The 13,462-nt window shown below is 39.1% G+C and overlaps 1 protein-coding gene across 1 annotated transcript in view; it reads left to right on the top strand.

Moving 5' to 3' along the window:
- astn2 (astrotactin 2) overlaps positions 1 to 13,221 on the top strand; it is a 269,358-nt gene extending 256,137 nt beyond the window's left edge. The window contains exons 21-23 of the mRNA XM_022768048.1: positions 6,982 to 7,082; positions 8,108 to 8,291; positions 11,388 to 13,221. Coding sequence (XP_022623769.1) covers positions 6,982 to 7,082; positions 8,108 to 8,291; positions 11,388 to 11,628 — 526 coding nt within the window. The 3' untranslated portion in view covers positions 11,629 to 13,221. The remainder of the gene's footprint in view (positions 1 to 6,981; positions 7,083 to 8,107; positions 8,292 to 11,387) is intronic.
- Positions 13,222 to 13,462: the final 241 nt, after the last annotated feature.

Here is a 13,462-nt window from a genome sequence, read left to right as displayed (position 1 = left end):
AATCTATATGTACTGTCGGTGTACATGTGATGTACAAGTAAAAGTTACAATGCTTCAAAGCTGCAATAGTTTAATCTGGCTTTTCTAATGGGAGTCCAAATGCCAGCATACAAGGGGCATTTCAATTAAATGCAAGTAAAATCAAAAAGACAAAGTAAATTCAACCCAATGAGTGACAAAAGGAGAATTTATTTAGTTGTGTCAAACACTAACACAGCAGGAATACAGGTGCTCAGAGCTGAGCATTTAAACAAGTAAATAGAGATGATAAAATAAATGTAATAAAAGATCAATTAAGGAAGCAGTCAATAGTCATTGATGATCTGGAGGCTGATAAAAAAATGCCAACAACATAATTACCATCTATTTAGTTAAAAAATCCTGATAAAGAGTTTCCTAAAGGATTTGAAAGTGGATAAAGAATAGTAGGGGAATAACTATTAGGTTAATCTGTAGAGTTCAGGCTTCCACTAACAAAAACCTGCAATAAGAGCCTCATTTCCAACTTTGTAGCAGTGTTATCTTTGTTTAGGCATTCTCCACAGTGTTGTTTTTCTCTGATAAGAGCAGAATTTACGTCGGAATTACGTCTGAGGGCACATCTGTTTGCAGCCAACTCCGCTTGTCTTAATCAAGGGGCTGATAAGACCTCTACTGGTATTGACTTTACACTTGATCATTACCCAGACTGCTATGGCCCTAATGTTGCCCTGGCAAACTAAAATGCTGTTTGCTCTATGAAAAGTTACACACCTCATTTCAGAAGGTGAATTTTTAGAAAATAATCAGCAGTTACCAATATACTGGATATAATGCTGATGCCAAAAACATCAGATGTTAAAAACAGCTTGTGCTGAACCAGATTTGCCTCCTCTAGAGAATATCACCCCAGATGTTAATATACTTGTCGGAATATCAAACTTTCAGCACCATTCACCAAACGCAAACTTTTATGTTAGTGTTGACTTTGTGCATCTAGACAGGTAAGTGGGGTTACCAGACAGCGGCCAATGGATAATAAATACAGAAAAAGGACAGCAATAAATAAAAACAATAAGAACACACACACACAAGTACACACATTAACACTACTATCACTGGCCAAATTACATTTTGTTTTTAAAAGCCTATAGTTGTTCTAATAAAAGCTTCTGTAATATTATAGGGGTGCATTAGATTGATCTTTTGCTCCTTCCTGTTTTTTTTAATGACAGTTTGTTATACTATATACAGCACAAGGATCACGCCTTGACTGTCTGCATCACTTGTCAGACCCTGAATCTTCCCTGAATTGTCCAGTCCCAGCTGCCCTGCATCTTCCTGATTGCTCCTCAGCTGCTTCTAATTGCTCTAGACTATTTAAGGCCGTGTCTCCAGGCACCCAGTTTGTCTCAATTCCTTTGCCGTGTTTTTGCCAGCCTGAACACTTGAATTCGTGCTTTATTTCATTTCGTTCCCTCTTATATTTTATTTGTGTGTTAGCAGCCTTTTACCAGTAAAGACTCAACCATCCTGTGTCTTTTTCTCTTCAGCTTGACTAGTTTTCATCAGCCAGAACACACAACACTCCCCACTATTTTCCTCATTCTGAACTGCAGATGTCATTGCACAAAAGTATCTATGTGGGATTTGAAACCGTTTTTTTTTTTTGTTGTTTTTTTTTTCAACAAATGATGTGGTAATGCCGGTGATGTGGTATAGTGTGTCTTGTCACAGCACTGGTAGTACTTGAGAAGTGATTTGTTGTTGCATCTAGGGGGATTAAAGCCCCACTGTCCACCCACACATGTTTTCACTTGTGCTGCTTAATTAGGGCTCCACTCAGGACTGTGTGGGCTTTTACCAACTGGGGCTGATTGTCATCTCCCTCATACTCATGCACTTGTTACAGTGGGACAATTAAAACTTCATAGTCATAGGTGTGTTGCTCCACCCAGCTTCAACCTGAACACAAGCCTAATCAGCCAGAGTAACTGAAAACACCTGGGTTTTGTGTGTGGGTGTACAGGGCCTTTAACACTAATATTACAGCTACTAACAGCTTGAGTGCTGATGACTGGCCTAAGAAATGACATGAAACACCTGACACCTGAACCCCTGTGAGTTTGACGAGATGTTGCTTCCCATGAGTGCTGGAAGCTGGGCCCAGCTTATCCTGGTGGGATGCCAGCTGTTCACTGACAGCTCACAGCTCAGCATTGGTTTGTGGTCATTTAGGTAAACACAGAAACTAAACCAGAATACTTCAGTTATTATTCATTGTCCATCAGTCTTAGCAAAACGAGTCTCGTTACTTTTTCACTACTCAGCAACAGGCAAACATGCTTGCATTTTCATTCCGTGCTTCTCTTTTTGTTTCTGGGATCTGCTATGGATAGGCTTAAATTAGGTAAGACCTACGTTCTTGACGTTCTGCACCAGTAGCACAATGACAACCATGTGACCATGGCAACCTGTAGGTGCATGGGTATGGACAGTGGCTACAAATCTTATAAGTTTGGAGAACTTCAAACCAGTAGGTAGGCAGGTCCACATTTTTTTTATTTATTTTTTTTATATAAAGGCATGCTCTGTGGAAACAGACTGTCCATGCATTTTAATGTATGGATATATCACTTGCTTATAGTGCAATCATGACAGCACATCCTGACACTGGTTTATCCAACACAATGATTGTCTTGACTGTGTAATTCCATCCAAAGTATTATTGAAATGATAGTCCTGCCAATTTTCTGAATACTCCAGAAATATCAAGCTTTTAAAACGGCCTTTTAATGGGACGTTGTCATTTTTACTGTGGACTATAGAGTCTTGCTTGTCTGCAAGTGAGATCATTCAGAGCTGAGCAAATTTTTCAATTTTACAATACATGGCAAGGCAATTTTATTTAGGCCTGTTGCAGCAGCATGATGCCACTTAGATCTGAGGATTTCAAAGTCATCAGATACTGTAAGCTGCCACGAATTCTTCAGGCAGTGAGAGACAATTCTATGTGGCTTTGAATGATTTGTGGACTGGCTCAACTGATGTGTGTCCAAACGCTGATGTCATGGAAAAGGCATCCCCCTACTGCCCTGGCTTCTCTCCGCATGCCAAAAATACTGCCCTAATTGATCCTCTCTCACTTTCTCTCGTTCGTCCCCTCTTGCTCTGTCTGTCTCTGCGCTTTCTGTCTTGTCATCTCTTGTTCAGCCATCTCTCCACTGTCTCATTAAATTAGAGGACAATGGTTACTTTAATGGCAACATTGTTAATTTACACAAACATTAATCTGCCATTTGTCCACTTCATTGTTTGCTGAGCTTTCAAAACTATGGCACACGGACAAAACTGAGCTGCTTCCAAAGGATCCATGTGCAGCCAGACAGCCTTGGAATAGAAGTGAGAGACAGGGAATTAGTAGGGGGGGGGTAGACAGAGCTGAGCTATATGCAAGCAATGTAGATAGAGAAATGGAGACAAAGGGAAGTGTGTGTGTGTGTGTGTGTGTGTGTGTGTGTGTGTGTGTGTGTGTGTGTGTGTGTGTGTTGCCAATTCTGTTACTTGATGTTTTGACATTCTCATGGCAGGCCAGACCGTGGCTGGTTCCTTTGTTCTCCCAGGCGATCTTTATCATCACTGAGTGCCTGTGCGGAGCTCAGACACCACACTCTGTCCATCTGGCCCCCCATATCATCAAACCCCCATCCCCTATCAAAGAATTTCCATATACATTTTTCTGTAAAATGTCAGAATTCCTCGCATGATAAGCACGGTTATCCATCTTTTACCAAACCAAAATTCAGATCTCCCAAAGCTGACTCTGAGAGGCTTAACCTCCTGGCAGCAACAGCTTTATTACTGTACATAACAATCTAGTAATTGCTGTAGGGGCTATGAAAGGGGAAACAGTACCTGTCATTGATGCCAACCAATTAAACAACCGAAAACGGCAATAAAAGTCTGGCATGCTCGCATCCTGGGTCCTAAACAAGACTTTTAACAAATTGCCTTGATAAAGCACCCTCATCTTCCCCCTGCCCGCCTCCCCTCTCCCACCTCATTGTATCCATCTGCACATTATGTGGCCACATAATTTAAACAGTGTGACTGTTACATGCCGGCATTGTTTTGCTGGGCAGAGGAGCCGGCGAGGCCCGTGTGTCTTTTGTGAGGTTCTTCGAGAATACCACATCCACCCTGCTGAATAACAAGACCAGACAAACTATGTGAGCAATGTCCAAACAGGTCATGTTACAAACAAAACAATCATTTGACAGCATTGGGACAGCTCTCAAAAGACATTACATAAAAAAAAAAAAATAAAAAAAAATAAAAAAAGGCAAATGGGTTTAGGAAGAAAAGCAACTTTTGTAAAAACAATAATATCCTAATGTCTTTATTTTCATGTATTTCTCAAAGTATTTAGCATTGGAATGTCATCTGAGTTGTTCATTTTGTCTCACTGTGTTTTGTGGTTTCCTATTTTTGTCATTCTGTTTTTACAGTGGTAACTCTGTGGAAATACTGCTGAAAGCTTAGTTTTTCATAACTAGTTACAAACATTTCTCAATACTTAATTCACTTTTTCAAAACTTTGCCTACAGTAAAAAAAACAGTACCTGTGGACCTAAGAATATTTAATTTATTTTATTTTATTTTTTTTTCAACACAATGTCCACCACAAAGATACATTAATTACAGCGTGTTTACGTTTAACATGCAACCTTGAATCAGAAGTGAAGGACAGTAAACAACACTGTTTAGATTTTGCAGTCAACTGCTGTAAAGCAACATTAATACCCTTGTCCATGAATAAGACCAAATGGTAACCATTCCATAAAAGGGCCTGCACACCCACACAGCTTTTTGTTTTCAGTAACTTTAATAAGACTTCTGCTGCATGTTGGAGGTGGGAGGGAACTGTGCTGGAAATGCGTGAGGTCACCAGACCACCATGTACTAATATGGTTGATAAAGGTGTAACTTGTCCCGCCCCCAACGAGTGAAACAAATCTAATACAAGCGTAAGGGAGATGTCAATCAAGCAGAGTCTGTACACACCCAAAAAGTCCTGAGGAGGGGCCTAATTAGCCAAAATAACTCACACCACCTGTCCTCACTGGTTGCCTGGCAACTGCACAGAGCCAAGAAATAGACCAGTAATTATCACTTTTACACTTTGGTAGTGGGCAGATTTTGTTAACGTTGAGCAGAGCCAGGCTAGCTGTTTCATCCCTGCTTCCAGTGGCTCTTTGTGGTAAGCTAACTGGCTATTTGCTGTAGCTTCATATTCATAACACATCTGTATGGACATGGTTTCCATCTTCTCACTCTCCACCAGAAAATTAAGTATATTCTCCAAAATGTCAAACTTGTGCTTTTAACAATGCTTTCAGGTAGTTACCTCTCTTCTATTCAAGTGTCCTGATGACTGTGACAAGGAGCTTACATGCCCAACACCAGAGCAGCAAAATGGAATTCAGCCATCATTCATTTTATCATTCTAACCTGTGCTTTACCTGCTAAGATATATCAAAATATCTCACATGGAAAAAGACGTAGACATATACAGCTGGTTGTAGCTTAGAATAATGAAAATGGTTAGCAATATAACACACTTGATATAGCAGGTTAAGCTAAGAGGCGCATAAATCAGGGAACTCTTGAGAACCAATAAAAGCAGCTCCTGCAACATCTTCCTTGGTGTGGTTCCTGTGGTTACCTTGGTCACACAGTGAGCCGCGGCCACAAGTTAAAAGTTCAGCCGTCATCAAGACGGTGGCGGCAAATAGTCGTGCGCGTTCATGAGCACAACAGCCACCCTCTCTCTCTCTCTCTCTCTGTCTCTCTCTCTGTTTCCTTGCTGCTGCAAGGATATTGATGGCTTAATCTGTGCTGCTCCTGATCCTTTTTTTTTTTTTCATTTAAGATTCAGTATGACCAGTTCCTCCCTGTACTTTTTTTTCTTATGCCTAAGTACACAGATTGGCATTTTCAAAAGGACATGTAAAGGTCATTTGTTTTCTATTCCGAGCTGTGTGGCCCCACAATACCTGAGATGCGTTATGAGCGATTTTCTCATTGTGTCTCATCTCCTATTGCACTGTCTTGAACTGTTCGCTGTGGTTTCTTATCGAGGTCCAGAGTGGTCCTGAAGTCTGTCATGGAACCCAAAAAATTCTGATGCTTGACATTTTCAGAAAGAGGAACTTTGTCCTTACAGAGTTCCTGGAGTCAGGCTGGATGCCCCTTAACTCCTCTCTCCTCTGTCGTTGTGGTACTAGCTGTACTCATTTTCAGATATAATTAAATCCCACAACCCTCTGGGTCCTTGGGCATTTCCTGGAAAAATTATGATCATATCATATATGATCAAATATATTCTCACCCAGCAAGATGGCCATCTCCTCATGCTTGTTGTCCTGCAAGCTTAAAATAATTACTTGAATTGATTTGTAGTCAAATAACATAATATGCTGACATTTGCTGACAGCAAGATGGCTATGTGAGTTTGGATAGCACGGGATGCAGTTATCTTTTTGTCATGTGATGACGATTATGTTTTTGTGGACTGTGTGGTATTAACATGTTCACTGACTGAGAACATTGGGGATTTTTATCTTTATGAATGTTAAAGATAATACTTATCATTTAAATATTTTCTTATCTGCTCTTGTCTTTATCCTCTTTCTTCTGTCCATATGTTAATGCTTCCAAGCTAAACTTCTTTCTCCTTCTCACTCAGTCAAGCAAGTTGACTTGTTTTTGTGTGCTCTACTAGTTGATGCAGTGAGGAATTTGTTATGTTTTTACTTCTGCCCTAAGTGGTTGTAACTAGTTGGAGCTCTAAGTGTCTTGTTCAACGGTACACTGGTAATGGCTTTCAAACTTTTGCTGAGTATTTCCTGCTCACTTTTGTGTTTTGTGTTACCTGGGATTATCTTGGGATGTTGGTCACAAATAATAAACTTTCTTCTGTTGATTTTCTGTCATCTTCAGGTTCACTCTGAATGCAGTGGATAGCCGAGGCAGTCACTCTGAATCAAGCTTCGTCTCAGTACGGACATCCTGTCCAATGGTGGATGACAGCCGAGCAGAAGGTACTCTCACCTTTTTGACTTGTAGCGACTGTGCCTTCTTGTACTTATATATATTCTTTTTTATTTTCAACTGTGCAGTGAGTCCATCTGCTGACGCGGATATGAAACTTGCAGAAAGACAAATGATGACTTTGTGCTTTTATTAAACAGAAATTGCCACCACACTTCCGTTCACATAATTACAATACCTAAATGTGTAAATTGTGACTATCTGAAAGGCTCCACAGTGTTCTACCATCATCTTTTTAAACAAGAATACTGTATGTACATACACATTTTTAAGATTTACAAAGAAGTTTCAACTACTTTTTTTTAAAAGTTTTTTTAGTTAACCAAACTAGATTTCTCGCAATAGCTTTGCTGTAGTTGATCTTCTTCCAGTGTGAAGTAATTGGTAGCTTGCAAAGCTATGCTTTCAAAGTACCTTCCCCAACAATGGTTACACCCTTTCATCGGACTGTTTTAGCCAGTTATATGTTGAAAGTCACATCCAATTATTAAATATTTGCTATAAATTCAAAATACACCAGTATTCATCAGTTAGTATCAGGCTTTATTTCAACTCATTTTTTTCTTAAAAAGGTTAGAGGAATGAGGTCAGGATTCACATGCAGTTCTCTTTGATTACAGCTCCTTAACTACTCTCTCAATGTGCACATGCATGATTATATACTGTGGTTATTAAAACAAGCTGTAACAAAATGTAAAGGAGCAATCCACCAATTTCACATGTCAAATTCAATTTACCAATTATTGGGTGCTTGCCAGGCAGGGAGGGTCTGATGTAAGACACCATCAAGTTGCATTATGGGAAGTATAGGATCCAGTCTACATGAAGTTGACCTATATTGGGGACTAAGAATCTGGATATCTTGGTGTCTGCTCCTTTATTTGCAAGTCCACCAACCTTATTGAGATGCAGTCCTAAATCAGTACATCAAATTCATGCCATACACTTTGATCTGATTATTTTCATTCCTCACTCATGTTAAATCCTTCCCTTTCCTTCTCTTACCACCTCACAGAGATAGCAGACAAGGTGTACAACTTATACAATGGCTACACTAGTGGCAAGGAGCAACAGATGGCCTACAACACACTGATGGAGATCCCTCCGCCCCTGCTATACAGAGTGCAGCACCACTACAATTCCCACTATGAGAAGTTTGGAGACTTTGTGTGGCGTAGCGAGGATGAGCTGGGCCCCAGGTGAGAAGATTCAGATGACGGCACAGTTTTCTCCAATTTAGAAAATGCTTAAAATGTTTTCCACATTTACAGTTTGTTGTCTTCGGGATTTTTATGTGTACCAGTTTTCTCGTTTAGAAACTTCCTTATTTTCCCCAGTTCGCCACTATTTATACGTGCCCCCTTGTCATCTTGTTTGATGACGTGCTGTTTAGGATCAATTACAGTCACCCTGAGGTTTCTTACATAACAAAAGCCAAAGCCATCTGAACTGGTGCTGCCAGATTCAGACTATTAAGCCATTTCTCATGGCATTGTCTGGACCCCCTCTAAGCAGGAACACCGTTGCACAATTGCCCCCATTCCCCCCCTCTCCAAAGTGCTTCGACTGGAAAGCAAATGGGCAAGGTGACCGTGAAAACTCTGGGGTTACAGTCGCTCCTCGCATTACCATGGTGATGCTGAAACAGTGTTTGACTGCCAAGCCAAACACTAAATTTGATAGTCAGCTAACACTAACTCAACTTCCAACTCCATTTCCTCTTCTCTCTCATTTAGAAAAAATAAAAAATAAAAAATGAAATAGAAGTTTCTCCGTGTCCACACCATGCCACCCTGACATCCCCTCACCCCTGACCCTCTTAACAGGGACACCCCCATAGACAGATTGTTGTGTGAACAGACATTACAACACCATGGAGACAATAGGAAGCTTATTGACCAATAAAACTACAAAGGAGGGAGATAAACAATACTCTCAAACTATAGAACAAGAAAAAAAAAATCATGTATTCAAGTCTGACAAGGCTGACAACTGCTTTGGTTGGTCCATGTTTTGGTTTATCCAATTATAGCCCAATGTTTTGGTTTGTGCACCCCCACTGCCTGGAAGCAGTCTTTTTCAAGCTATAAATAATGTAATAATTGTGGAATAACTTTTGTCTGTAGGAAGATTATGCTTCTCTCTGATTGGTGAAGGGGGGTGGGAGGCACGGGTTGGCCACTGGGACTTAATATGGGGATTGGGGTGGTCGAAATGTTGTGTTTGTGTATGTGTTTGTGTGTGGGCAGTTGCAAGAGGTGGGGGTGGCTTTTGGATGAGCGAGCACAGATTATTTACTGCCTGAAGTTGGCAGGGTTGAGCCTTGTTGGGGTAATTTACAAGCAGGCTCTATTGGTGGTGCCTTTTTAAAAGGTAACAGAATGGCCAAGTGAAACGTAAGCACAGTCAGCACTCCTCCAGGAGCTGAGAATCCCAGGAGCCCCCAAATATCCACCAGCATTGTTTCAACCTAACACTAGCCCCTTTCATAATTGTATTGTTCTCTGTACATGCTATGATGTGTTTTTGTTTTGTGCTTCTTTTTTTTACCTTTACTGTAAGCACAACTATTGTCTTGTACTTCAGTGCACTTTTTATATTCCCACACGTCAGTCTCCTCTGATTTGATGTTTTCAGTTGTGGGCTATCTTTCCCTTCCAATCACTTACTAAGGATTCAGTTGCCTTTATCACTTTGACTTACTTGCTGGATGTGCAGTCTGAAAGGTTACGCAGAAACAATATTTTTAACTTGTCCTTTTTTTAAAAAACAAAAATTTAAGTTGTTTCTTTGTCACCTTGAATCACATTTAACATTTAATGATATTTGTTTAATTTGTCCGTAGCTCACATGCTTGTGAGCCTCCTTTGATTGTGTTTGGTATTCTGTTGTTTCAGACGTAAGAATTTAAGGGAAATGAGAAAATGCCCCCCCTCCCTTTTTTTTTCAGCAAATAAGTGAAAAGGATGTCTGTACTCCTTGCTTAACTAAAGACAGATGTTGATGCTCAGCAGACACTGCTTTTCAAAACAAATGGAATTTTGCCGTTCTCTGCGTGTGTTTTCCTCATTTCAGTGTCCATATGAGCTTAACCACCTGAATAGTTATACTGTAAGTGTATTTTCTCTTTTGGGGAAGTATGGAATGTATGTGTGTTTGTGTGTTTAGTGAGGCATCTTTTCTGAATTGAGCTGAGCTGACATATGGCTCCTTCATGTCATAAAGAGCAGCTCCAGACTCTTGTCCTGGAGACAAAATTCTTAGTTTTACTCACTCTAGATAAGCTGCCTCTGGTGTAGCGTTCAACAGAATCAGTACTCGAGAATTCAAAATGCCAGACTGACAGTCTGGCAGAGTGACAGGAGACACACATTTACAATTCTTTTGAATCGTGGTAACATTTAAAGCTGTATTTCTGTGCAGACATGAAGCCAGAGGAGGTGCAAATGAAAGCACAATGCCACATTTGTCTATTTACTTTTTCTATTCTTTTTCTTTCTTTCTTTTTTTGAATGTATTCTTTAACTTTGTGGCAACAAATGAACCTGCTCACAATGAGGTGGGTGGAGTGGCACATCTGAAGTTATGTTTATGTACAGTATATCAGGTCATGCAGTGAATTTTAAGGTGCCCCATGTGGAGCAAAACTGTTGTCGTTGTTGTTTTTTTCCATGCCTCATCGCAAACACAAAAAGCAGCACTCAAAAATCTCTTCAAAGTTTTATAAACTAATTTATGATTTGTTCCATCTATTGGAGATAAAATGTTAATTTAATAGTTGATGCAGTATGGCAGATTTTATACCTGCTGGAGTAATGGGTTATTTTTCTACCGATATATTGTAATTCACAGTTGCTTTCAGCTTATTTGAAGAACTTCCTTAAATCCCTAAAACCATACAACAACAGGACTAACATGTGCCATCCATTGTCTAATTTTTGGGTTGTGCTGTGTCCGGTATCACGTGTGTGTGTCTGTGTGTGTGTGTGTGTGTGTGTGTGTGTGTGTGTACCTTACAGAAACCACTGAATGAATCATCCTGCTCCTGGCCTTTTTTCTGATTGCACAGGAATTCTATTTGTGTCTACTGTCACCAAAATTGCAAAAATTATTTTTCTGTATTCATGCGTCCTTGCGCCTCAAACTTGTGCTTTCATTTATGCATTGAATTTCAGAGATGAAGAGCCTTTAATATGTTTCTCATGTCCTAATGTTAGATGTCTGCTTGAACTTTAAATGTGATGGAGATGAGATTAATGAAATAACATTTTTTTTTTTTTTGTTTTCTTGGACAGAAAAGCCAACCTGATACTTCGCAGGGTGGAGAAAATTAGCCACTACTGTCGGTCTCTGTTGCGCAGCACCCACATCCAGAGTCGCACCGACACTATGGCATATGTCTACTGTCTTCTGAGTGAAGAGGGCCGTCCTCCCAGTAAAACCTGGCATGGCTCTTTACATGAAAGTCGCACCACCTGCATGGAGAAGCTCATTTCTGTACAGCGCAACACATACAGCAACACCAAACTCCGATGAGACAGGAGTTTCGAGATGAGCGGTGCATCTTGTTTTTGTTTTTTTTTCCTGCAAAATGACATCATTGATTGATGTACTTCGTCACTCCACTCTGCAGCAGGTGTCTCTCAAGTGACTGGTGCATTTTGAAAACCAGGAGAGCCTAAAAAAAAAAACCTCAGAATTCACTGGACATTGTGTTAAAGCTACCGAAAAAATATTTTTGTGTGGCCTACTTTTATTATAAGACAGATGATTGAAAAAAAAAAAAGAAAAAAATCTGGAGCGAACATACTTCTCAACTGCAAAATGCCAGTGATTGCACATATCAATGAGAAACTGCAGTGTGAACATGTAAAATATCATTCAGCCAAGAGAAAAACTGGTTGGCTTAAGTACTTTGAATGTAATATTGTAGTTCCTTTTCGGTGCTTTGAAGCTTACCTGGGACACTTAAAGAGAGAAAAAAAGGAAAAATCAATAGCATAACTTATTTGCCTTTACTACCTTCATTTGAAAGGAGAAACTGAAATGTGTTAAAGCCATTTGAAAATCACTTACTTGTTTTCAAGTTCACATTAATTAAAAAAAACAAAAAATAAATCTTTGCTTCATGAATTTAAAATCAGTAAGTGAGAATCTATGTAGTTAGTCTTGTATTACATTTGATAGATTCAATTGAAATAGCAAGGCTTTGTGTGGTAACAGGATTGACAAACAGGCCTCTGGCAGCCTGTTGAAATTATGCAAAGACACAGTGGGTGACTTCAGACATCATACTCATTCATAGACTTTTAATTCAGTACTTAGTTCAGTGCTGAAATCTTTGTCTCCGTTTTTAGTACTACAGTACCCAAAATAAATACGATTGAAAATATAGTTATGAATTTCAAGGACGTTTATTTCCCAGACTTGATTGATTTGATTTGAGCACCCAAAACAAACAAAAAACAATGCTTTTGCCACACTGAAGTCTTTAAAGTGAATGCTTTAAATATTATGATGGGTTTTGGTATGTGACTAAAACCAGTATAAATACTGGAAAAAAAATCAGATGCTATAACTGGATTTAATAATTTCTGCAAACCCATATAATATGCTTGTAAACTAACGATAAGTTACAACTTGTCAGTGGAATGTGACGGAAGTCATCAGTTGACAAGTTCTGCAAATTTAAAAATAGATCTGTAATACACAGATAAGAGGGTCAGCTGCATTACAGACACAGTGTGGTGATGTGAATGCATCTTTGAAAAGTTCCTCCCTCGTGGCAGAATTTGATATTATCCTGCTTTCCACATAAATATGGGCAAATAATATAATAATCTTGAGGACCATTTTCAGTTGGCCGAACAGTTTATATCCAACAGACTGTAACAATGTGAGGTACTGTACACTGAATTGTAAAGAATCAGTGATTGTAGGGATCACCTGTGGTCCTTTTTAATCCTCTTATTTTTCAGGCCAGTGTCATAACTTCAAAGCCATGGATTGTTTTCATGAAGAGAAACAATGCCTTTTTTTCGATATTTTCATCTCATGTTATATGAATTGTAATAATAAATTATTATATTGTAAATTTTAAATTGTAAAAAAAGGACATCTGTATTATTATGTGGCTTTGATTGTCTTTTTCTGAAGAATGTGAAATATTAAAAATGTATAAAAAATCTGAAGACTTTTCTTTCAGCGTTACACTGAAATGATTATATTAAAAATTATGTAATTGAATTTAGGTTTAAAAATCATTCTTACTTGAACAGCTGTGAAGCATTTATTTAAAACTATGTTAACAATATAAGTGCAAAAAAGATATGATTCCCTCCACAAAAATTATTAATTCCAAAACTGTTTA

The sequence above is a fragment of the Seriola dumerili genome, unplaced genomic scaffold (genome assembly GCF_002260705.1).
Source record: "Seriola dumerili isolate Sdu_G_001 unplaced genomic scaffold, Sdu_1.0 BDQW01001389.1, whole genome shotgun sequence".
Lineage (NCBI taxonomy): Eukaryota > Metazoa > Chordata > Actinopteri > Carangiformes > Carangidae > Seriola > Seriola dumerili.
Note: the sequence above shows the minus strand (reverse complement) of the source record. Positions and strands in the feature narration are given on the sequence as shown.